The sequence below is a fragment of the Lepidochelys kempii genome, chromosome 1 (genome assembly GCF_965140285.1).
Source record: "Lepidochelys kempii isolate rLepKem1 chromosome 1, rLepKem1.hap1, whole genome shotgun sequence".
Taxonomy (NCBI): domain Eukaryota; kingdom Metazoa; phylum Chordata; order Testudines; family Cheloniidae; genus Lepidochelys; species Lepidochelys kempii.
In genome coordinates, this window is record NC_136380.1 from 13361135 (window position 1) to 13387003 (window position 25869).

The following is a 25869-nucleotide window of genomic DNA, read 5'->3' on the forward strand; positions in this document are numbered from 1 at the left end:
CAAGAGTTTGGCCAGTGAGTTAAAATCATTATTTAATAAGGCAGGCACAAAAATTACGTGGGAGCATTGGTGCCGCTTAATCATCACCTACGTGCCCACAGACTGGGTACCGGGCGTATTTTTGCATTATAAGAGAGCAGGTGCCAAGCAGGAGGCTGGACTGAGGGGCCTTTCCCAATCAGGACTCCTGGAACGGATTCTGCCCTCTCTTCCATGGTATTCTGTGTTGGTTCTTTCCCACCACTGCTGCCCCGGAGTGCTCTCGGACGTGTGTGGGTGATGCTCACTGACGTCAGAGGAAGTTGTGTTTGTGTATCTGGGGACAGAGCTGGGCCCTTATTGCTCAAGCGACCAAGCCGCAAAATCCACATCCTGCATCAGCCCCAGTGAAAGGGTTCAGGAATTACAGTTCCCACGGAAACACAATTCACTACCAGACATAATGCTAACTGCGACCCTGCTGAGCCAGATGGTTAGGGCACTGGAGTAGGACTCGAAAGACGTGGGACTGCTACAGGTTTGCTGTATGATCTTGGGCAAATCTCTTATCTGGGACCGCAGAAAACAGGTCTTTCCCCACTTTTTCCAGGTCATTTGCCTCAGTGTAGATCCCCAAGTTGGAATGTTTCAGCTCCAGAGATTAAAGTCTTTGGAAAGTTAGGAGTGACTGAAAGTCGGGGCTTGCAACAAGAGGTCCAGGGTGACCTGAGCTGTCCTGCTCGCTGCCACGCCAAGGCCAGGATCCTATTTAGGGAGGCCAGTTCCGGCAGAGCATTCCAAACAGCCCAGTGGAATGAGGACGACCTTGGGTGCTTCTACTCACTTAACGGCCAGCTGGCCTCAGACACGGTGACATTTCCCCTTTGTATACATGACTAGATGACATGCAGTTCACACGTCTTAGAGTTTTGGCACAGTTCTCCACTTCAGAGGGAGATGGGACCGATGTAGAGTTCATTTAAAAGTTAGACTGCCGTGGGGCTTCTAATGCCGCACAGGGGACATGAAACATGAGAAATCCCCCCCTTTTTTCAGGGGTTTAGAATAAAGCTGTTTTCAGACATTCTGGGACAAGCTTCAGGATATAAGCCCTTAGCCAGAGAACACACTTTTCATTTGGATTTAGGACCTTGCCCAGAAATACGTTCCACTGACTTTAAAACCAAACGGTCTCAGACTACCATCTCTCATTTGCCACAGTCACTGGGTTTGAGTTAACACACAGGGGGAAATGGAGTGCGTTTAGGGGTTAAAGTAAGAGACCGGCAGCCAGAACTCCTGGGTTTCATTCCTGGCTGTGACACTGCTTTGCTGTTTGACCTTGGCCAAATCACTTAACCTCTCATTCCCCCATTTATACAACGAGGATAATACCCATGATCTCAGAGAGCTTCTCAAACATTCATTAACTGAGCCTTCCAGGATCTTTGCAAGGAGGGTTAAGGGGTGAAAATTGCTACCTCTACTCCTGGTGAGGGACAGACATTGGGCATCCATGCTGAGACTGTGGGAGCTATCAGCTGCCTTCACGAGGTGTTGGCTCCCCTGTGAGCTGCAATGGGAGCAGACGGGGTTCCCCCCAGCGGGTTCATTCTTACTGCACAAATCTGAGAGCTCCCAGAGAGTGATTGCTCCTGTGTGTGGAGCTTTCCTCCAGGCACCTCCCACGTTCAGTGTGCCTAGGGGGCTGTTTGGAGGAGGAGGCATGGACTGTACTTCATCCGACCCAGCCTGTGCCATCAATGACCTTCCCCAGTGCTTGAGGTGTGAATGTCAGCTAGCTCGCTGAAGGCCCATTGGATAAAAGCGAGATGGTGCTGGTTGGCTGGGGGAACCAACCAGAAGTCGTCATGAAGGTGACATTGGCACAGTTTGACTGAAGGGGCATGTCCATCATTTGGCATGAGATTTCACAGCGGGGGACAGGGGCACTGCCAGCTGGTGTCGCATGATCACAGGGCAGCAGCATCTTGCCTGAAAGTTGCAGTCTGGTTCTTTTGCACGGGGCCTTTGCCCGCACGGTCCGTTGCTTTGCCATCTGCTGCCAGGCTCTCTAGGCAGGGCTGCCCCTGCTGAGTGCTTGTTAGGTGGTGAAATGACACCAGTGCTCGGTCTGAAGCAGCCTGAATCTGGAGACCTTCCGAGTATGTTGCAAGGCCCATCGACTTGCCCGGGCATTTGAGCAGGAAGGGGCGCAATGGGACAAGAAATGGTGTGACTGTGGGCCCGTAGGAGATGGTTGATTCGATCTCTGCGGTCGGTCATGAAATGATGGTTCAGATGACGGTGACGCCTAGAGGTCCCAATCAGGGATCAGAACCGCGTTGTGCTAGGTGATGTGCATACCCATCCCGGCCCTGAAGAACTTACAAGCTTACCACAGGGTTAATGAGTGACAACATGCAAATACAATGAACATCTGGGGGTTGGGGGGGAGGAAGACCACAATGAGACTACGTGCGGTATGGATGTTATTTTAGTTCATTTTTTTAACATTACGTGAAAGGTGCGAGAGCTTGGCAGAGACACTTCCTCTTTGTTGCGAACGGTGAAATATTGGCTCCCTTGCAATCAAGAGCAAAACGTCCACTGACTTCAATGGGGCCAGGATTTCACCCTACAAATCCAAAGGGGGAACACAACTGTTTCGAGAGTGCACACCTAAGCTAAGTACCTGTATCCAGCCTGGCAATCACAGCAGAGAAAGAGAAATAAATGCTCCTACTAAATTTAACTGCCTGGCCTCAGCCACCTGGCTCTAAGCATCATGACCCCACGGAAAGCACCTTGTCACAGCCTGATGGGCTGGAGCAGCTGTGATGGGAACAGTTCCTAGGCCTGTTAATCATCCCCACAAAGCCTGTTCCTCTCTGAACTCCAACCCTCCTCTCTGCGGAGTGATACAATGTAGGAATGCTCCCTGGGCATCATGGGATATCCGAGGGGAAGCGTTTGTTCATTAGCGCTCTCTCCCAAGAGCTTATGTTCTGCATCATGCTGTTCTCTCCTAAGCCTCAGGGCTTTTTGTCCCCTGGCTCCTGTGCGCCCTGGCTCCAAGGCCATTCCCTGAAAAGCAGAGACTTTCTGGCTTGGGTTAGACCAAAGGGTTTTCTTTTACAAAGAAATAAATCAAAGATGTAGCTGAACAAGCAACAGAAAAACCACTCTGCAAGGAGCAGCCTTTCATGCCTGCCGGTCCCTGTATTCTTGGTGTCGCTGCATAGGAGTCAACTTTGCCTGCTTCATTTTTCTCTGGGAGCTGAAGGACTTTTGCTGGTCTCCCACTAAGGAGCTAGGACCTCAGGGGTCCACCCATCGATTGACTGAGAGAGGACGGACGGGATGGGAGATACAAAGCCGCTGGCACTGTGTTAATACACGCTGTTCGTGCAGCGTCCCTCATCGCGGCTATCTATTTATATGGCCCTCATCACTGTGGTATAGGAGCGCCTCACGCTCCTTAATATTTATTCTCACCCCAGCCCTCTGAGGTAGGCCAGTGCTGTTCTTCTCATTGTACAGATGGGGAACTGAGAGGCAGGAGTCTTGTCTACACTAGCACTTTTGTGGGTAAAACTTTTGTCGGTTGGGGGTGTGAAAAAACACACCCCTGACTGACATACGTTTTCTGGACAAAAGCGCTGGTGTGGACAGCCCTATGTTGGTGGGAGATGCTCTCCTGCCACTCGTTTTGGGTGGTTTAATTATGCCGGCAGGAGAGCTCGCCCCCATCGGCAAAGAGCGGCTACGCGGGAGACCTTACACCGGCGCAGCTGCAGCGGTGCCACTGTAAGGTCTGTAGTGTAGACAGAGCCTAAGTGACTTGCCCAAGGTCATGCAGAATGCCTGTGACAGGGCTGGAGATTGAACCTGGGACACCCAAGTTCCAGGCAGGCACCCCGGCCGCTGGACCATCCTTTCCCGCCTCTGTTAGGCCAGCCGCTGCCCCTTATCTTAGATTAGTTTGAGCTCTTCGGAGCAGGAATTGTCCTGCTCTATATTTGTACAGCACCTAGCACAATGAGACCCTGATTCTCTACGTGCTACTCTATTAGAAACAAAGATTAAAAATAATATTCCCTTATCCAAAAAACCCCCATCCTTTCGGGCCATTTTTATGCCTCACGAAGACTAAAAAGGGCACACACCCAATATTTGCTCCTTGTGCAGGTCCCTTTTAGCACTAACAGTTGCCGGCTGAGCTTCTCAAGCAGCTCACTTCTAGACCAACACTATCTGGACACTAACATCTGGTCCATCTCCATGCTGCCGCAAGATCGTCCCTGCTCTGGAGATGTCTCTTCCATGGGTTCCTTGATTAACTTTGTCATCATTAATATTGCACCGCAGCCTGGGGAGAATCCAGGCCCCAGCAGAGGTGGTTTATCCTGGTAATCTCCAGAGGTCCCTTTCTCTGTATCACAGGCTACATGAGAGATTTCTCCCAGGCCACACGTGAATGCACCAGGGTCTGCACCTGTGGCCACGTCTGTACCCTGGCTGCAGCTGGCTGGCTATAGCAGACTGAGTGACTTCTTAAAGCCATTGCATTCCCCAGGTCTGTGGGTACAAGTCATGGCTTAGCAGAAGTTTACGAATATGAAGCTGGATATCAGCCGTTGCACATCCCACCGGGTCACCCCCAGGGGAGGTAGCTTTTCAAAGTCCTTTTCCTACAGTGTTCATTCAAAGGTCCCTGAGGGCAGCTGGGCCTGGGAATACACATTTTGTTCCAAGCAGTTAATGAAGATCAGCGTAATGAAGTGTCATGTAACACTGTCCAGGGTTATTCCGAGGCGGACCCTGCAAAGTTAAACACCTGCCGGTCTGGTGAAATCTGTCTGCATGTAGAGACATCTAACACCAAACGCTGCCCGTCCATCCCAAGGGACCGGAGTCCAGAGCCCCTCTGAAGAGCAGAACGCCAGCCATTGTCTGAGGAGGCAGGGCCTCAGCTGGAGCATCCTTGATTCCTCTGAGTCAGGCTGCGGCAGCACCCGATGCTGTGATGGATTGCCGCCTCCAGTCCCTTGGAAAGGGAGCTACAGCCACTCGTCCCGCTGGACTTCTCTGCCGCGTGTCATACTGCTGGTCCCCAAGTACCGTCCCACCTCCAGGAGCCTGTGGCGGGGAACGGCTCAGGTTCTTCCTCCCAGACTGAACTTAGAGGGTCATTCTGGGCCCCTCTTGCTCCAATCCCAGAGCTGTCGCCTGCGGCGTCCGGCAAAGTTCATGCCTCTTCCCCCCCGGTATCCAACATCTAGGCAGAGCCACTAGGGGAGCAGCGAGGTGTGAGCAGCAGGCAGACCGCTCCCAGCTCTGCGCCTCCTTTACACCCACTGGAAGCAGCAGCAGCATCTCCCTGCTTTCTCAGGGCCTGCGTGAAGGCTGAGTGGCTAAAGCTAACCCCAGACAAGACAGAGAGGATGCTGGCAGGAAGGGGGAAGCACAGGTCGCAGTGAGCACAGCACCTCAGGGCTCTGCTCTTCCCATAGGCTCCCATCGAACGCCGAGGCCAGTTCAGGGCCACATTCCAGCCATGCAATTCCAATGACATCCTCAGTTGTATGTGAAGGCAGGATCTGGCCCAGTGCTCGCTACTACAGCACAATGATACAGACACTGACAATCACAGTCTAGCACAGAGGTGGCCAAACTATGGCCCACGGGACCGTCCTGCCCGGCCCTTGAGCCCCCGGCGGGGAGGCTAGCCTCTGGTGGTTAGGGGCGGGGGGTCCTGGGAGGGAGCAGTCAGGGGACAAGGAGCAGGGAGGGTTGGCTGGGTCGGGAGTTCTGAGGGGGGGCAGTCAGGGGGCGTGAAGTGGGAGGGGGCGGATAGGAGGCAGGGGCCTGGCTGTTTGGGGAGGCACAGCCTTCCCTACCCGGCCCTCCATACCGTTTCGGAATCCCAATGTGGCCCTCAGGCCAAAACGTTTGCCCACCCTGGTCTCGCGAGAGGCCTGCCAGCTTCTTTTAAGGTAGGTGAGACAGCAGGAGCATTTGCAAAGGGAAAGAGACCAGACAGTACCCACACTCACTACCCTGCTTTCGGAGCCATGTCTGGGTGCAGCACTACACTCGAGGCCAGTGGTTCTTAACCTTTACTGCAGCCTGCGCCCCTTGGTTCTCAAAATATGTTCTCGCACCCCTTGTCAAAAATCGGTGAAGTAGGTCAGTTCTTTAAACCTAGATATGTTTTTGGTTTGTATATTACAGTCATCGTTAAAAAATGTATAATGTTAATAAATACATAGGTTTGATGAAACAAATAGTTGTACTTATGTGCCTGTGTTTAATTTGTGTTTTCGATGATTTACCTTCTAAAAACATCTGGCGTGTCTCCACCCCCAGAAAGGGCATCTCGCACCCGCAGGTTAAGAGCTACTGCTCAAGTGGATGTACATCTGCATAAGATAAAAGCCCCACCACTGCTGATCGCTAAGGAGCTGTGTTTTTTGGAATGGGTCTTGTGTCCCAGCCTCCATGTCCCATGTGGGACACAGGTTCCAATCTGCGTGCAGTCCATGGGCTTGTGCCATCGACCCCCCGCTCCCCTCCCCTCCCCTCCCCTGGGGCGTTCTGCACGAGCCTCGGCAGCACGATACCTGCATCAGGGTGCGGAGGGACTCCACGTAGGACTGCTCAGTATCCAGGAGCGTCATGGTGACATGTTTCCGCATGTCCTGCGGGGAAGGAAAGAGAGACGGTGAGAACCCAGGTGATGGCCATGGCCGAGCTACGCACGTGCCACATCCGTTCCACAAGCAAGGTGGAACTCGGAGGGCCACGGCCGAACCAGCCCCTGGGAGCCGTCCAGGAGAACTTCCTCCATGTTATTCTTTTCCAGTACCCGGCCTTGCAGTCAGAGACGGCGAGAGAGAAAAGGCCTGATGGTCAGCAGGCTGGGGGCACTCCAAGGCCCCTGAACCCACAGAAGGCCAGGCCCTCTGGCACATCACTTGCACCCAGGATGCTTGGTTTAGAGGCGAGAGGATGGCACCAAACCCCACCATTTTTGGCTTCATCTGGGCAGCACAGCCTAGGCTGCTGAACACAGACAGCCTGGCTCAGCCCTTACTGACAGAAATATGGTGTTGGCACAAAGACCCAGCTGCCTCAAGCCCCAGGGCGACAACCGGAGAAACCCGGTGCTGGCAAACGTCCCTCCCCTTCAAGCAGTCTTTTCCACAACCCCCTAGTCTCCATGGAAGATCCTCCTTTACCCAGGAACCTCTCCTTGCATGCTTGTCTCCTCACTGGCCCTTTAAATGCAGAAGAGAAGCAGTTGCAGCTCCTACCAGCTCGTGACTATGCTTACTGGGCCTGATCAGGAGCACAGGGCCTGCCAGACTGGATCAGAGCCAGGGTCCCTCTAGCTAAGGGCCCATCTCTGACCATGACTATCACCAGCTTCAGTGGAAGAAGCCCTGTCTCAGGCAATGATGGGGTACCCTGCCCCATGGAAAGCTTCCTCCAAGCATGGGGGGTTAATATTCCTTCCACAGCTCTTGTTCCTACACTGCCTGACGCCTTGTGCAGCCATATGCACTGATGCCATTTCAGTGTGAAATCCTGCCATGGGCGTACCTACAGCAAAATAAGCGTGGTTTAAACTGAAATAATCAGAGAGTTTGTGTTTCACTTCTATAGCACCCCTCCATCTGGGATCTCAAAGTGTTTCACGCTTGTTAATTAATTAATTCTCAGGCTTTGTCTACACACAGATTTGCACTGGTTTAATCAAACTGGGTTAGTTGAACCAGTGCAACGTCTCCACTGTCCACTCAGTCCCCCGGACTTACAGTCTTGGTGTTGTCTGGGGATTTGAGTCTATCCTTCTGCCCCACTCGCAGGTTCTCACTGAATCCCGCTGCCTTTTCCCCTGTGGAGACGCCCCTCAAGCTGTGCTCTGGGGCGCCCTTTCTGGTGTTCTGCACAACGGAACAGTTCTCTGACAGCCAAGCAGCGGGGGATGAAGGGATCATACAGGAAAGAGGATTATTCCCTTCGAAAGCTGGACAGCCACTGCTCCACAAACCTCACTTAACGTAAGATGGAGCTTGGTAAGTGTCTGAATGGGAATATATGATGGGGATGCCTGTGATAGCAGGGGACTGAACCCTTGAGGTCCCTCCAGGCCTACGTTCCTACGCTCCAACCCAAACTCTCCTTTGGGGTCCCCCTCGTCTCTCCCTCGCTCCAGCTCCTCAGACTGTCGTACTATTCTTTACACTCAGGAAACACCTAGAGGCTCTTACAGGGGAGGCAGCATGTCCTCGTGGACAGAACACTGGCCGGGGACTCCTGGAGACCTGGGTTCTATTCCCAAATCTGCTGGAGGACCTTGGGCCAGTCACTGCACCTCTCTGTGCCTCAGTTTCCCTATGTGTAAAATAATGATACTGACCTTCTTTGTGAAGGCTGCCCAAACTGATCCCTTCTCAGATGCTGCTTGCCTCATGCCTGGCCTTTTCTCAGCTATACCGAGTTTGTCGGAGCGAGGCTGTCAGGTCAGTGCTGCGCACACCTTAGCTTAGGAGCAAACAGAGGTAGCCACACATGGGCAAGTGGCAGAGAAGGCACGACATGATAATGGCTGCAGAAAGGAAGTAGCAGCAACGTAGCCATTATTCATGTAAAACAACCGCATAGGAAGTTTGAATTTGAGGAAATGGCCCCTTGGCACTTGCAACCTATTTCTTCTTTCGGCTCCTGATTGCCCGGCTACTTGCACATTAACACCACCCCAAAGCCACCAGAAACTTTTAAATAGCCTGGCTCAACAAAGAAGCGCTCAGCTTTCTGCTGGCAACTGTTCCAGCTAAAGGCTTCCTCTGTGCTCCATCTAGCCATCCTTTTGCAGCAAGAAATTGACACACCAATGCTCATTTCACGCCAGTTTCACATCAGTGCAACTCTGCTGACTTCCTTGAAGGATGCCATGTTTACACTGGCATGAGATCAGAATTAAAGTCCGATGGGGGCAAATCAGCTGGTGTAAATTGTCATAGCTCCACTTGAGCAATGGGACGATTGTTGCTTCCCTTGAGAGACTATTCCACCCGTCCCTACTTCACCCCGATATTCACTCCCGAATTCTCGTTCATTTAATTTCACCTCCTTCCTCCAACTTCTATCCACTTTGGCCCATCATGGGTCATTGCCCCCAATTTTTCCCCGTGGGTGCTCCAGCCCCAGAGCACCCATGGAGTCAGCGCCTATACTTAGATCCCCCTCTTTGTGACACCTACTCCCCCCTGCTATGCCATAACTACTGCCCCAGCTGCATCTGCAGGGCCATCTGAGCTGGATCTCCCTTGATTTAACAGAGGGAGCTTCTGGCAGGGTGTTTTCCAGGAGGGATCTGAGAATTTGGAATTCATTGTCACCAGGATCTGAAATAACCCAGATCTGTTGATCTTCAGGGCATGCTGCAAAAAGCCCACCTCTTTTCTTAGGCTTTGCCCACCACTTTAATGGAGCCACCTCTGGCGAGGAATGCAGCAACTGTTTATGGCCCCATCTCAGCAAAGCACTTAACCAGAAGCTTAATTTTAAGCATATGCTTGAGTGCTGTACTCATCCGGGCCCGCGAACATTGTGTCCCTTTCACGGTCAGGGGAAATATACAGAGCTGAAAGGCGGCTGAGACACAAAGAACTCAGACCTCTGCCCTTGCCCAAAAGGTTCAGAGGTCTTTAATGATCAAACATGGCCACATGGTCTGTATTCATCAGAGAAAACAACACCTCCTGCAGCACCGTGACCCCTGACGCCCCACTGGGAAGGAGTCAGTCCTCACGCCAAGGGAAAAGTCCTGCCTGATGAGTCATGGATTCCAGTCCAATTCTCCCTACCTTGCTGGAAGTGGCCTAACCTACAGCCCCGCAGCAGGGCACGCTCCAGAACCCCAGCAGTGGAAATGCCTCCCGCAGCTTCGGCAAACCCTGAGTGAGCTCTCTCCTGCCCGCTGCCTGCTCACGGGCCTCGCTCCTTAATTATCAATTAAAAGCTTCTAAACACACACTGGGCTAATCTGACGTAATTATTGGATTAATTACATGCCGAGGACTAATCTCAGTGTTCGTTTTCAGAGGTGCTGTTACTGCTCCAGGCCAGCCACATGAATCAGCCCCGCGGCTGTTCTCCAACCCACACAAGCAGCCCGAGCTGCAGCAGCCCACGGCCCTGCAGGTCTCTGGCAGAGCAGCAAGGATCTTGGCCACCGCAGGCTGTTTGCCTTCCACCTGCGCTTGTGTCTGGACAGCTCACCCCCGCCCTGCTCACCGGGAGCTGGGCCTGGGTGAGGGCTCAGTGAGTCGCTCAGGATTTGGCTGATTGTTATGATGGGTTGCATGCCCACACAGGGGAGGAAGAATCCCCCCCCCCCGACACCCTTGTGTGGGGTACCCCAACCTGGGATCAACGATAAGTGCTGCATACCTGCTATTCCCGTGGGAGCAGGTGGGCAGGGATCGGATGCAGGCTCAGCTTTACCCCCACAAGGTGCCACCTGGGGGAGGGGGCACAAGCTAGCAGCAAATCACTATTCCCCTGGAGCACTGGGGAAGCCAGGCAGGGACTGTGCCTCTGAGGAGTGTCTGAGACAGCCTGCCCGCAGCGGCTACTCCTGCAGCCCACGTGTCCCCCTGGCCCCACTCAGGGCTGGGCCCCATGTCCCCATGTTATTCAGTTCAGATCGCCCACTGGCCTTAGATCTCTGCTCTGGACACGCAGGGCCATCAGTGCCTGCACGACCAGGAGGGTCTCTCTCTGCCACTGGGTGCCACAGGCATAGAAGACACACACCGGCCTCCTTGAAGGCCCAGCCCAGCCACCTTGTCACCAAGGGATCTTGATCCAGCGCCTCAGTCTCCTTCCAAGGCAAACACTAGAGGAGGCAAAACCAGAGGAAAGCAGCCTCGCAAGGCTGCAGCCAATGCACTGAGAGTGCCCGGAGCTTCCACGAACACTTCATCGGATGCATGCCATGATGAAGTGAGCTGTAGCTCACGAAAGCTTATGCTCAAATACATTTGTTAGTCTCTAAGGTGCCACAAGTCCTCCTTTTCTTTTTGCGGATACAGACTAACACGGCTGCTACTCTGAAACCTGTCTTCTAACAGTGGCCAATGGCAGGTATCCCAGAGGGGATGAACAGAACAGGTAATCGTCAAGTGAGCCATCCCCTGTCACCCATTCCCAGCTTCTGGCAAACAGTGGCTAAGGACACCATCACTGCCCATCCTGGCTAATAGCCATTGATGGACCTATCCTCCATGAATTCATCTAGTTTTTTTTTGAACCCTGTTATAGTCTTGGCCTTCACAACATCCTCTGGCAAAGAGAACCACAGACTGACTGTGCGTTGTGTGAAAAAATACTTCCTTTTTTTTTGTTTTAAACCTGCTGCTTATTGATTTCATTTGGTGACCCCTCCTTCTTGTGTTATGAGTAAATAACACTTCCTTATTTACTTTCTTCACACCAGTCATGATTTTATAGATCTCTATCATATCCCCCTTAGTCGTCTCTTTTCCAAGCTGAAAAGTCCCAGTCTTATTTATCTCAGCCGTTCCAGACACCTAATAATTTTTGTTGCCCTTTTCTGAACTTTTTAAAAATTTCAGTATACCTTTTTTGAGATGGAGGTGACCACATCTGCAGGCAGTATTCAAGATGTGGGCATATCATGGGATTTATAGAGAGGCAATATGATATTTTCTGTCTTATTATCTATCCCTTTTCTAATGATTTCCAACATTCTGCTAGGTTTTTAGACGGCCACTGCGCATTGAGTGGATGTTTTCAGAGAACTCTCCACAATGACTCCAAGATCAGTTTCTTGAGTGGTAACAGCTAATTTAGACATCTTCATTTTCTATGTATGGTTGGGATTATGTTTTTCAGTGTGCATTATTTTGCATTTATCAACATTGATAAATTAGGGGAAGAAGCAAAGGCAATTCTACATGGGATGTCAAGACATGCTGACACAAGTAGCCCATGGAGGTTTGGCCTCGACCCTGCAAACGGCTAGGCCTTTAGATCAACCTAGCTACATCGCTCAGGGCTTTTAGGTCTCTGAGTGCCATAGGTAGGTTGACCTCCCCCGCACTGCAGATGCGGCGAGGTCTGTCGAGCGAGCTACCACCTCTCAGAGACGAAGAACAGAAAGGCAACTGACTGAGCCCTGAAGGAAGCAGGGGGGCGTGGGACTCAGGTGGATGCACGGAGCAAGTGCAACAGTTGGGGTCCCTGAACCGGGAAGGACCTTTCACCCTCCTGGCCCATGAGGAGCCACAGAAGTCAGCAAGAAGGAGCGGCCCAATCCCAGTGGCCCTGGGAAGGCAGAAGGGGCAATAACATGAATCTAATCTAATTGCCTTCTATGACGAGATAACTGGCTCTGTGGATGAGGGGAAAGCAGTGGACGTGTTGTTCCTTGACTTTAGCAAAGCTTTTGACACAGTCTCCCATAGCATTCTTGCCAGCAAGTTAAAGAAGTATGGGCTGGATAAATGGACTATAAGGTGGATAGAAAGTTGGCTAGATTGTCGGGCTCAACGGGTAGTGATCAATGGCTCCATGTCTAGTTGGCAGCCGGTATCAAGTGGAGTGCCCCAAGGATCAGTCCTCAGGCCGGTTTTGTTCAATATCTTCATAAATGATCTGGAGGATGGTGTGGATTGCACCCTCAGCAAGTTTGCAGATGACACTAAACTGGGAGGAGAGGTAGATACACTGGAGGGTAGGGATAGGATGCAGAGGGCCCAAGACAAATTAGAGGATTGGGCCAAAAGAAATCTGATGAGGTTCAACCAGGACAATGCAGAGTCCTGAACTTAGGACGGAAGAATCCCATGCACTGCTACAGACTAGGGACCGAATGGCTCGGCAGCAGTTCTGCAGAAAAGGACCTAGGGGTTACAGCGGACGAGAAGCTGGATATGAGTCAGCAGTGTGCCCTTGTTGCCAAGAAGGCCAATGGCATTTTGGGATGTATATGTAGGGGCATTGCCAGCAGATCGAGGGACGTGATCGTTCCCCTCTATTCGACACTGGTGAGGCCTCATCTGGAGTACTGTGTCCAGTTTTGGGCCCCACACTACAAGAAGGATGTGGAAAAATTGGAAAGAGTCCAGCGGAGGGCAACAAAAATGATTAGGAGACTGGAACACATGACTTACGAGGAGAGGCTGAGGGAACTGGGATTGTTTAGTCTGCGGAACAGAAAAATGAGGGGGGATTTGATAGCTGCTTTCAACTACCTGAAAGGGGGTTCCAAAGTGGATGGCTCTAGACTGTTCTCAGTGGTAGCAGATGACAGAACAAGGAGTAATGGTCTCAAGTTGCAATGAGGGAGGTTTAGGTTGGATATTAGGAAAAACTTTTTCACTAGGAGGGTGGTGAAGCACTGGAATGGGTTACCTAGGGAGGTGGTGGAATCTCCTTCCTTAGATATTTTTAAGGTCAGGCTTGACAAAGCCCTGGTTGGGATGATTTAATTGGGGACTGGTCCTGCTTTGAGCAGGGGGTTGGACTAGATGACCTCCTGAGGTCCCTTCCAACCCTGATATTCTATGATTCTATGATATTCTATGATTCTATGAATCCCTTGCACCGAAATCATCCTAGGCCACATCTTAGTGGAAATACACAGTGACTACCCACTCCTAGCATGGGAGGCAGATGTTTTTGTTGCTAAGGCACAGGGCTCCCGGGAGACCTGGAGTGCAGCCCTACCTCTGCCACGACCTTCTGCACATCACCGTTGTCTCAGTTCCCTCACTATATAAATGAGGATGACCAACCACACATGTGCGAGGACGACACTTGGTGGCTGCTGTAGAATGGCTCAATGTTGCATGACATCCTACAAGGGGGCAGGGGTGACTGGTCCCACCGTCCCACTGCCTGTATTCTAGCCATGACGAGCGCTGTGTGTTCATGACTAGGGAGAGCAAACACAGACCCTGGGATTGGTTTCGCTGTTGGAAGCACGGCTAACAGGACATTTGGGGCCCGATTCCTAGTACGCGGGGGGGAGAGAGGGGTGCCTCAGCACAGACACAAGGATGTCTGCATGCGCCATTTGCCAGTGGCAAATGCCTCTGGCTAGGTGTGTGCCCTGCATGTGCTAACCAGGGATCTGTGCAGTCACATTTGCAAAAGAGCGAGAGTTACCCCTGATGTCGGACTTCTCATCCAGAGAGCTCAAAGCACTCTATCCTCAAGAGCCCTGTTTTCCAAGATGGGGAAGACTGAGCTGGAGAGGGACAGCCAGACTGGATCGGCTCTGAGGTCCATCTTGTCTCCAGCACCGGAGGTGTCAGATGAAAGTGCAAGACACCTCGAAGCAGAGGTGAACCTACCTGCCCAGTGTCAGGCAGCAAGGCCAGGACAGAGAGGAGAAGAAAACTCAGGCCTCCTGACTCACAGCCATTCACTCTATCCATTGGCCCACACTGCCTTTTGGTCCCTATCTGGGTAAAGGCCACCAAGCCCTTCACACTTCCCCACTGGTGGTGTAACGCTAGTGAGACATTTCTACTTCCACTCAGCCCCGTGCAGAGCCCTGACAGGAGCTCCCCTGCATCTCATGAAAAGACTGAGTTTCCAGAAAGGCTCCAAAGTGGAAGAGACGCAACATATGTCTGCAGACGAACCCGACGGGGATCAGCCGCTGATGCACTGCTGCTGCAGCGATCAGTGCTGGGAAAGCACCCTAAGAGGAGGCAGTTCCCTCCTGAGTGCTGCAGAGTGCCATGCTGATCGTAGGATCACAGAAATGGCAGGCTGGATTAGACCCTGAGAGATCATCTAGTCCAGTCCCCTGCACTGAGGCAGGACCAAGCAAACCTAGACCATCCCTGACGGGTGTCTGTCCAACCTGTTCTTAAATCCTCCAGTGATGGGGTTTCCACAGCCTCCCAAATTCAGAGCTAAACTATCCCTAGGGTTGGAAAATTTTTCCTACTATCTAACCTAAGTCTCCCAGGTTGCAGATTAAGCTCATTACTTCTTGTCCTACCTTCAATGGACAAGGAGAACAATGGATCCCCAGCCTCTTTTTAAAAGCCTTTAACAGATTTGAAGACTGTTATCAGGTCCGCCCCCACCCCCGCATCTTCTTTTCTCCAGACTAAACTTGCCCAATGTTTTAAAGCTTTACCTCGAAGATCTGGTTTTCTAAACCTTTGATCATTTTTGTTGCTCTCCTCTTGACTCTCTCCCATTTATCCACCTCTTTCCTGAAGTGCGGCACCCAGAACTGGACACTGTATGCCAGCTGAGGCCTCATCTGTGCCGAGCAGAGCAGGACAGTTACCTTCCGCGTCTTACCTACGACACTCCTGTTAATACGCCCCAGAATGAGATTCGACTTTCTCACAACTGCATCACACAGTTGAGTCATGTTCAGTCTGTGAGCCGCTATAACCCCAGTTTCTTTTTAGCAGGACATTGCTGCCTAGCCAGCTGTCCCCCATTTTGTAGTTATGCATTTGATTTTTCCTTCCTAAGTGAACTACGTTGCACTTGTCTATATTGAATTTCATGCTTGCTGTGGCCAGTTCACCAAGGAGCACAGGGACTGCCAGACCACAGCAGACCCATCGTCCATCCAGTCCAGTATCCTGCCTCTGACAACAGCCGGTACCAGATGTTGAGAGGAAGCAGATACAAGATAAGCTGTCTCCACACAGCTCTCATGCGGATCTCTCCGGGGAGGTTCTGAGAGACGTCTTGGTAACCCAGCTGTGCCAGCAGCTCCTTGGCAAATTACATATCCAGAAAAAAACAGAGGCTTCCTAACAGCAGCTCTGCAGCGAAACTGGTGGAGACGCCAGCGGTGCTGGCGGGAGTCCTCCCTCCCCCACAACACCCAGCAATCTTTCCATTTTCTAAACAGCATGCCCGTCCTCGTGCGGACCCTGTGTGCGTCCCAGGCAGCCTGCTGAGCCTTGGTGGACCGGTTCGTCTCATCATCGTTGTCGAGGTCTACAGCCCCAGGCCCAAGCCACAAGGTGCCTCACAGCCTGACAAATAACGGGCCCGAGCCTGCTATGGGATGTCGGCCACTCCTCCTGTCCTCACTAGGAGCACCTCCCGTTGGGTGTTCTATGCACCTCGCCCCCACCTCCCAAATGCAGCCACCTCTGGGGAGGAATAGTGCCAACCACAACAGTGGTAGCTATGCCGCACAACAGTTCGGGTTCACGTCCGATGGCACCTCAGCGGGACGGGCCACCCTGGCACAATGCTGAAGCTCCAAGGTCAGCGATGACCCAGAGGGAAGATGGCTACTTATTAAGGGCCTGAGCTAACTGCCACTGAAGCTAATGGAAAGAGTCTCCCGTTGATTCAGTGGGGGCTGAATCAAGTGTGATATGACCAGCGCCCTTCCTGCAGCACCCTGGATACTTCCTTGGAATTCCTTCCCTCCAGACACTGACTGCCCAGGGCCTGCTTAGCACCTGTGCTCTCCTCCGCCACACTTCCATCAGGTTACCTCATCCACAGGAATGGGGAGGATGCAATCTGACACCCGACTCCCAGACTCCCTCAAAAGGAACCCCTCTGTCCTCTGCCCACTGAGCCACCCACATGCTATCACATGACAGCTGCCAATCCTGAAAGCAGCCTGGGGTAAATAATTCTTAGACCAGCCAGCGCACAGGCAGGGAATGCATGAAACATTAATGATAATGTATATTTTAATCACATTTGCTTCACTTCGCTAGATGCTTTCATATGGCACACACCATCCAAGAGCAAAATGCTCGAGACAGACCAACTAATAAGGAGAAGGAAAGCTCATGGAATTGGTAAGCAACGGGCTACTGATCAATCTGTCACTTCTAGGTCACCAGTTCAAACACAGCCCTGCTGGGGAGTGATCAAAACTCTTTACCATCTGAGGGCTCTTTGGGAGCTTAGGCTGTGTGTTCAGCTTGCCTGACAGGGGAGGGGAGGGACTGGAGAGGAGGCAGTCTGTGCGAAAACAAGACAAGCAACCAACTCCTACCGCAGCCACCGGTTACTGCTTCAGAGATTAATCAGCATCAATCTGCAAGAGATCGCATGAGGTACAGGTGCCAGCGTCCCTTACACTAGGGAATTCCAAGCTGGCGGGGACTCATCCCCAGAGGGCAATTTTGCAATCATAAAAACGGTGCGACGTGGTGCATAAATAGCAAGGCCCAGGTGTTAACGTGCGTGTGTCCATTGCCACTGCACACGTGGGTAAGCCACCCATCCCCGTGACAGCTGGGTGCACCGGACACGCTTTGCATTGGGAGCGACTGACGTTACTCAGCACAGGGCCAAATACTCAGGCAAAGTCACCTTTGAGTTTTGCCCAAGTAAAAACCAAGGAAGGATTTCAGGATTCGGCCCACAGGGAGAAAGAGACAGCATAATCCCACCCCATACAGCACCTAAACTTTAAAAGGGAAAACACCTAGCAGATAGACCGCCACAGTGCCAGGGAGTCGAGAGCCCACAGTACTTGTGCCCAATTCCCCTCTCAACTACACCCCAGCAGCCCCACTGTCAGCAGCGGGGGTACAGCAGCATGGCCCACAGGAGGGTTTGACCCGCCTGGAGGTTTGAATGAGTGGGGATGGGCCTAGGACTCCATAGATGCCATTACGTGGCACACAATGGCCACTAGGAACTTCCCAGAGCCTGATAGGCCACTGTGATTTGGTCTCATTTTACATCCGCTCAGCACAGGTCTCACTGACACAAGGACAATCAGCTCCCAGGGCAACAGCAGGGACAAACGCCAGATCCGCCTGCTCTGTAAGCAACTCGAGCTCTTGAACGAAAGGCGACACTGTTAGCTGTGCAGGGCTTATGACAAACGGTCGAGCTGTTCTGATTCTGACCAGTAGATGGCAGTGCTGTACCCATACCAGGTTAACACAGCACGCATGGGTGTACACGTACAGGAGTGAGTTCATGATGGCTCTGGAGTCTGAATTTAAACCCAGCACAGCACAAACTCCCTTAACCAACACCTATACCCTGCACTCACCCCCAGGTATTAAGCTCCATGGCCCTGGCTTCTGAACATACAAACAGGAAGCCCTCTGCAAAAAAACCCAGCCAGGCTGCAAGCAGTGTGTTCCCCCACTCCACTCAGCTGGTTCAGAAACAAGCAGCTGCAAATGCACTGGGGACTGGAAGGAAGCCTGGGGATAGGGCAGAGAGTCGCAGAGCCAATGTGGAGGGCGTTGCTTTCCTACTGATTGCAATGGATATGCATCAGGGGCTGACAGGGATCCACTAGCCCTTCCCCTCGCTCCGCCCCTCCCCTTCCTCAGTTACATTACTCAAAGCACACAGACTGGCTGAACCTAAATAAGCTGATTGGCCAAGACCAGCCTGTAGCAGTCTATAAATAAGTCATTCTTGCCTTGAAGAGTATTAGTTCATGGAAAAGTACTAACTATGGGGGCTGATCCTGCTCCCACAGAAGTCCACAGGAGTTCCACACGGACTCCAGTAAGAGCAGGTTCTGGCCCCACCATACTGATGGGCTACGTACACTAGAGAAGGATGGAGGAGAGCAATGGCCCTTCATAAATTCATGCAGCGATCTCAATGCTGGGCAGTCCTGCACTGCTGTATGGAAGGTCAGAACATTGTCCAGTTTCAGGGGGAACGGAGGATGCTCCATTGCTCGAATCATTTAAAACGAGACCAGAGGAAGCCCTAGGGATCACACCAGAGGGAACAATCCTGCAGCTGTCCCAGAGACACAGACCAGGTGATTGAGGGTTCTAGCCTCTGTGATTCAGTCACCGGCATATAGCAGCCGTTGCGTTCTCGGAAGGCTGCTGTTCTCTGCAGAAAGAGTACGCTCCATTTAGGCTCAGCCCTGTTTCCTCACTGCCAGAGGATGAAAGTGTTTGTGGGAGGAGCAGACTTGGTCTCTGTGGCTCAGTTTGTCTACACTGCGCTCAGAGGCACGACTGCAGCAGGTGTAAACCTAAGCTAGCTTTCATTTTAGCAAGCTCAGGTCCTAATGGCAGCGAAGCCATGGCAGCACCCACTAGCCACCCTAGTACATACCCAGGCTCCCTGGCGGGCTTGGGCCCGGGCAGCTGTGCCATGTACCCAAGCTAGCTAGCTTTAATCTAACTGGGGTACAGGTGCTGCAATCACTCCTCCAAATGCCGTATCAACAGTAACATGTCCCAGCAAGGGGTGGACAGAGGAAACTCCACAGGGGGGAGAATCCCTGGGCTGGGGCTTTTCTTGTTTTTTTTAAGAAGAACCTTTAATCAAATGAAATCACCCTTCAGACACCCTGGAGTAACCACACCCAGCATTTACCCAGGGCCTGCCATCTTCCCGGTGCTGGGCACGCACTCATTCCCGGACAGCCAGGGATGTGAGCACCCTCTCTTTGAACATGGGGAGACTGAGGGGTTAAGTGATGTGCCCAAGGCAGCATTGCCTAGCAGCTAGGGCTGTAGGCTGGGAGACAGACAACCTGGGTTCTAGTCCTGCCACTGACCTGGGGCCTGTTGCTTCCCTCTCTGTGCCTATATTTCCCTCCCAACCCTTTGTTGGTCTTGTCCACTTAGAGTGAGAGCTCAGGGCAGGGACTGTCTCTCGCGATGCGCTCAGTACAATTGGTCCCTGACTCTCGTCACTACCTAAGGGCAACAATTAAATAATAGTAACAAGGCTACAGTGACAGAACCAAGATTAGAAATCAGCACGTATCAATGGTTTGGTGTCAAACTGGGAGGGTATATATAGTGGGGTCAGCCCTGGGTCTGGTACTATTCAAGATTTCATTAATGACTTGGATAATGGAGTGGAGAGTACGCTTACAAAATCTGCAGATGACACAAAGCCAGGAGTGGCTAAAAGCACATGGGAGGACAGGATTAGAATTCAAAATAACCTTGACAGATTGGAGAATTGGTCTGAAATCAACAAGATAAAAATTCAAAAAAGACAAGTGTGAAGTGCTACACTGAGGCCGGGTCTACACTACAGCCTAGGTCGATGTAACTACATTGCTCAGGGTTGTGAAAATTCCGCACCCCTGAACGACGTAGTTAGTGCTGTCTACACAGAAGGTTAAGATTGGTATACGTCAAAGGGAAAGTTTCTCCTCGTGGGGTACCCCATTGGCGTAGGAGCATCTCCACTTCAGCCCGACACTGGGGCAGCTGCAGCGTTGCAGTGTTTTAAGTGTAGAGCTGCCCTTAGGAAGGAAAAATCAAATGCACAAGTACAAAATGGGGGCTAATGGGCTAGGCAGCTGTCCTGCCGGGGGTTAGAGTGGATCACAGATTGAACATGAGCCAACAGGGTGATGCAGTTGTGAAAAAGGCTAATCTCATTCTGGAGAGTATTACCCGACTGCCGTATGAAAAACTAGGGTGGGAACTGTCCCGCTCTATTTGGCGCTGGTGTGGCCTCAGCTGGATACTGTGTCCAGTTCTGAGCACCGCCCTTTAGAAAAGAGGTGGGGAAATTGGAGAGTCCAGAGGAAAACAACAAAAATGATCAAAGATTTTGAAAATCTGACCTATGAGGAAAGGTTAAAAATCTGGGCAAATTTAGTTTCGAGAAAAGACGACCGATAATAGTCTTTGATTCTGTTAAGGGCTGTTATAAAGAAGCCAGGGATCAGTTGTTCTCCCTGACTCCAGAGAAGAGTGAGCGGGGATTTGATAGTAGCCTTCAACTACCTGAAGGGGGGTTCCAAAGAGGATGGAGCTCGGCTGTTCTCAGTGGTGGCAGATGACAGAACAAGGAGCAATGGTCTCAAGTTGCAGTGGGGGAGGTCTAGGTTGGATATTAGGAAACACTATTTCACCGGGAGGGTGGTGAAGCACTGGAATGCGTTACCTAGCGAGGTGGTGGAATCTCCTTCCTTAGACGTTTTTAAGGCCCGGCTTGACAAAGCCCTGGCTGGGATGATTTAGTTGGGGATTGTTCCTGCTCTGAGCAGGGGGTTGGACTAGATGACCTCCTGAGGTCCCTTCCAACCCTGATATTCTATGACCCCTGAAGATAGGACAAGAAATAATGGGCTAAATCTGCACCAAGGGAGACTTGGGTTAGTTATGAGGAAAAAATAACTAACTCTCAGGGTAGTTAAAGTCTGGACATCCAAGGGAGGCTGCGGAATCTATGATTCTAAGTCCTGGCTCTGAACAACACGCTGATCTCCTAGCCCTCTCGTCCCATCGATTAGATGTGCCATCTACAGAGCTAGGATTTGCCAAACTAGAGCACAGCAAGGTCCAGGCAGGTCAGTACCCTGTCTCCAGCAATGGCCAATTCTGATGCTCCAGAGGAAATTCCCACAGTGCCTGTCTCTGTGCATTACTATGCCACAGGGGCAGTGTTTCTAGTGGCCACATCTAGTGAGCAGCTCCTGGCCGGAGGCAGCTTGGCGTCTCTTGTGACCTCAGCCTAGGGAGAGCCAGTGCAGAGATGTTCCTAGAAACACAATGCTTCTTAAACCCTCGCACGGCTACTTACTGCAATCACATTCCGTGACCCCAGCTGCGAGTCCCTGCGTCTCGGATTAACGATGTGCTGCATCAGAACAGATCTCGTCTAAGGTTGCCCTGTTCCTAGGGCCATGCACTGCTCCCCTCAGACTGGTGTGGAGAAGCGCACAGCCCCTGCTACGGATGAGCACTGCTTGCCCAGCCTTCTGCCAGTCTGAACAGTAAATTCAGCAAGGGTAACAGGGATCTACACCCCCACCCGACCTCACAGGCCTGCCAAGGGCACTGGGCTCATGGCCTCACCCTGACGCGGCCCCAGTTTGCACAGGGTTGACCATCTCTACTCTGCCCCCCTTTCCCTTGGGCTGCTCCTCATGCTGTGGGTCAGATGCCACCCTGGCAGCCTTGCCTCTTCCCCCGCTGAAGTTACAGGGCTCCATCTGCAAACATACAGGGCCCGATTCTGAGCTGGGAGGCTCCGTGAGTGCAGCCTAGGAGTATGTCAGGGCTTCCTGCCTCTGAGCGTCTCCTGAATTCTACGCTGGGGGGTGGCGGCTCGAACCCGGGGCAGGTTCCCACAGTCACCTCTGGATTTTATTCTACTCTACGCAGCTTCTTACTCCCTGCCCATCACTGTGGCATCTGACTGCCTAGTGTACAGCGGCTTCATCCTCTCTGGTTTATGGCCAACGTCCTCGCGCAAACCCAGACAGCTGGTTTTGAAGGAACGATTAGCCCCTCTGTGCCTCAGTTCCCCCTCTGAACAAGGGGGAGGATAGCACTGCCCTGCCTCCCAGGGGTGCTGTGAGAATAAATACATTAAGATTGCGAGGTGCTATGAGATACTATGATAACAGGCCACACAAGTACCATGGATAGACGCCGTACAGCCTCCTCTTCTCTGGCCTCCCTGGCACCCACACTGCCGACACCACTTTCCTATCCCACTGCTCTGACCGTGGCGCTCTGCTTCTCCACTGTGTCCCTCTGAAGGGGTCCACTCACCACAGAGGCGCCTCGTAGTGGCTGGGTCTGGGAATTAGCTCTTGCCCCAGCTGGCATCCCCATCCCTCGGTTGCTCATACTGTGGCCCCCCACAATGATTCAGGGCGCTCTCACCTTATAGTGACCTGGCCAGAGGGCCAAGTCACAAAGTCCCCTGCTTCTGGGTTAACCAAGTCCCTCCGGACAGCAGTCTCCGTTCCATGTCTCCATGTCCTGTGCCCCTGGTAGGGGAGCCCGGGCACACCTACTACTCTGGGTTTTAGCCCAGGGACCCTGTGACTAGTTGTCCAGGTCTGCTTAGTCTCAGACCCTGTTGCTGTTTCCCTGGGCTCCTTCCTACTCTGCCTCTCCATCGCCTTGCCTATCTCTGGGTTTAACCAGCAGAGATTCCTCTGCTCCCTGTGGCTACTTCATCTTTCTCAGCCTCTTGCCAGACTCCCCAGTCCAGGGCAGGACCCCAGGACTCACTCTCCCCCTCGAGCTCCTTCTTGTCCTCGGTCAACTCCCTTTCCCTCTCGGGAGTGATCGCGCTCACTCCCTGGCCTGTACTCCTAGCCCAGCTCCTCCCCCAGCTGGCTTCATCTGCTAGGAGGCGTTATCAATCCCTGGCTGCTCTCCAGGTGCAGCATCATAGGTTACCTGGCCCCCTCTGGCCCAGCTCAGGGCTCAGACAGGGTGAACACCCCGTCACAATCATATTCAAGCTTTTTGTCCTCCCCTTCGAGACCCTTCACAACTCTCCCCTCCCCACCTATTGCTCTCGGGCCCCATTCTCAGCTACGCTAAAGCCCCTTTGCTCTGGCAGTGGAAAGGGGGTGGAAGCCACCTCTTCGGATACTCCTGCACTGGACACCTCTCCAGCTGGCGTAAGGGCTCCTCACTGGCCCTGCTCTCAGCCTCCCGTGGCCGAAGTGTGTGGAGCTGTGGCTAGCCTCGGCTTCCAAGGGCCCAGAAGAGGCTGCTCTAACTCCCGTGGGGTGGAACAGGGCCCTGCACAGCCCCAGAACATGGAGTGCACAACAGTGGCTCCCAGCAACGTTGGCTCCCAACCTCTGTCCCTTTCCAAACCCCAGGAACAGAGCAATTGAGAATCCAGGCCCCCGGCTCTTTCCACATCACGCTCTCTCTCTGTGCTTCCTCCACCCTGCCCCTAGGCATGCACGGCCTTTCTGAGGTGACACACCAGGCCATGCCCCTCTCATCACTGGGATCCCTGCTCAAGACCCCCTTCCCCAACACCTACAGGAAATTAGCCAGCTCGCCCTCTCCAGGCAGAGATTACACTTACACTGTAAACTCTTTGGGGAAGGAACCAAAGAGTTCTGGTATTGTACAGCACCTGGCACAACAGGGCCCTGATTCCTGACTGGGGTTCCTAGGCACCACCATAGGACGGGAGTCGGGGATAGTCGAGACACACACAACAACCAAGACAAAATGTGCAGCCTCCAGTGAGCCAGTCTTTGCTCTGACCCGTCTGGGGCTTGGCCCCCACCCCTGGTTTGCTTATTGTCTCTCAGACTATAACCTCTTCGGAGCAGGGCTGTGGGCCAGACTGTCCGCTCGCACTGGTCCGTTCGCAGATCAGCGGAGCTAGGCTGATTTACTGGCCCTTTGTCTCCCGATCGGTTTGGACAGCACCTAGCGCACTGGGGAGACCATAGCACCAATCGCAGCTTGAGGGACACAGCTGCAGAACAGCTGACGGTTGTAGGGATCAAGGGAAGCGTGAGGAGCGGGGCCAGACGCGCTGCTTTGGGATCGCACCCTGCCACCTCCTCCCCAAGGCCGATCTCCAAATCATCGGCAGGGCAAGCGTTGTGACAGATTCACAGACTCCAAGGCCAGAAGGCCCCTGACCTCCTGTCTCACACAGGCCGTAGAGCTTCCCCTGTTTGAGCTCGAGTGTCCGGCACACAGGCAGTGCAGAGTCCAGAGAGCACGGTGCCCTGCACGCCAAGCACACAAACCAGTGCCAGGCTGGGCCCCACACGCCTCTCACTTTGTCCCTCTTCAGCATCTCGGGGTCCCTGCAGGGCAGACCCCTTAGACGAACAGCACCGACAGCAGGTGGGTGAGAATCTATGCGTGTGCTAAGCCTCTGTAACATACACAGCACCCTCTAAGAGCAAGGGGGGCTGCAGAATGGCGCTGATGGACGAAGAATTAGCTCCTAAGTGCAGCTCTCCACCGTGTCGGCTCATCGTATTTATTTACAGGAATTTCTTTCTGGGAAAAGAACCCAGACCTCTTAGCAAACATGTGTCGCTCTTACACACCTGTAAATCGCCACCCCCCCCCGTAAATGGTAACACACACACCCCTGTAAATTGCTACATGCCCCGTAAATCACTACACCCCCCCATAAATCACTACGCCCCCCCATAAATTGCTATACACACACACCTGTAAATCGCCACACCCCCCCCCACGCACCCCTGTAAATAGCTACACCCGCCGTAAATCACTACACCCCCCCAAATCACTACACACACACCCATAAATCAATACCCACCCCCAACCCCATGTAAATCGCTACCCCCCCACACCCTGTAAATAGCTACACCCGCCGTAAATCACTACACCCCCCCAAATCACTACACACACTCCCATAAATCAATACCCACCCCCACCCCCCTGTAAATCGCTACCCCCCCACCCCTGTAAATCGCTACACACACCCCTATAAATCGCCACACACCCTGTAAATCACTACCCCCACCCCCCATAAATCGCTACACACACACACCCTGTAAATCGCTATACCCCCCCATAAATCGCTACACACACACCCCCTGTAAATCGCTACCCCCCCACACCCTGTAAATAGCTACACCCGCCGTAAATCACTACACACACCCCCGTAAATCACTACACCCCCCCCAAATCACTACACACACACCCATAAATCAATACCCACCCCCAACCCCCTGTAAATCGCTACCCCCCCACACCCTGTAAATAGCTACACCCGCCGTAAATCACTACACACACCCCCGTAAATCACTACACCCCCCCAAATCACTACACACACCCCCATAAATCAATACCCACCCCCACCCCCCTGTAAATCGCTACCCCCCACCCCTGTAAATCGCTACACACACCCCTGTAAATCGCCACACACCCCTGTAAATCACTACCCCCACCCCCCATAAATCGCTACACACACACACCCTGTAAATCGCTACACCCCCCCGTAAATCGCTACACACACACACCCTGTAAATCGCTACACACACCCCCTGTACATCGCTACACACCCCCCGTAAATCGCTACACCTCCCCCGTACATCGCTACACACACACACCCTGTACATCGCTACCCCCCCCGTAAATCGCTACACACACCCCGTACATTGCTACACAC

General features: G+C 52.6%; 1 protein-coding gene across 1 annotated transcript in view; it reads right to left on the bottom strand.

Annotated features, from left to right (window-relative positions):
- The window catches only part of ARHGEF17 (Rho guanine nucleotide exchange factor 17), a 238507-nt gene that overhangs the window by 73167 nt on the left and 139471 nt on the right, over positions 1-25869 (bottom strand). Inside the window, exon 2 of the mRNA XM_073329132.2 lies at positions 6606-6683. Coding sequence (XP_073185233.2) covers positions 6606-6683 — 78 coding nt within the window. The remainder of the gene's footprint in view (positions 1-6605; positions 6684-25869) is intronic.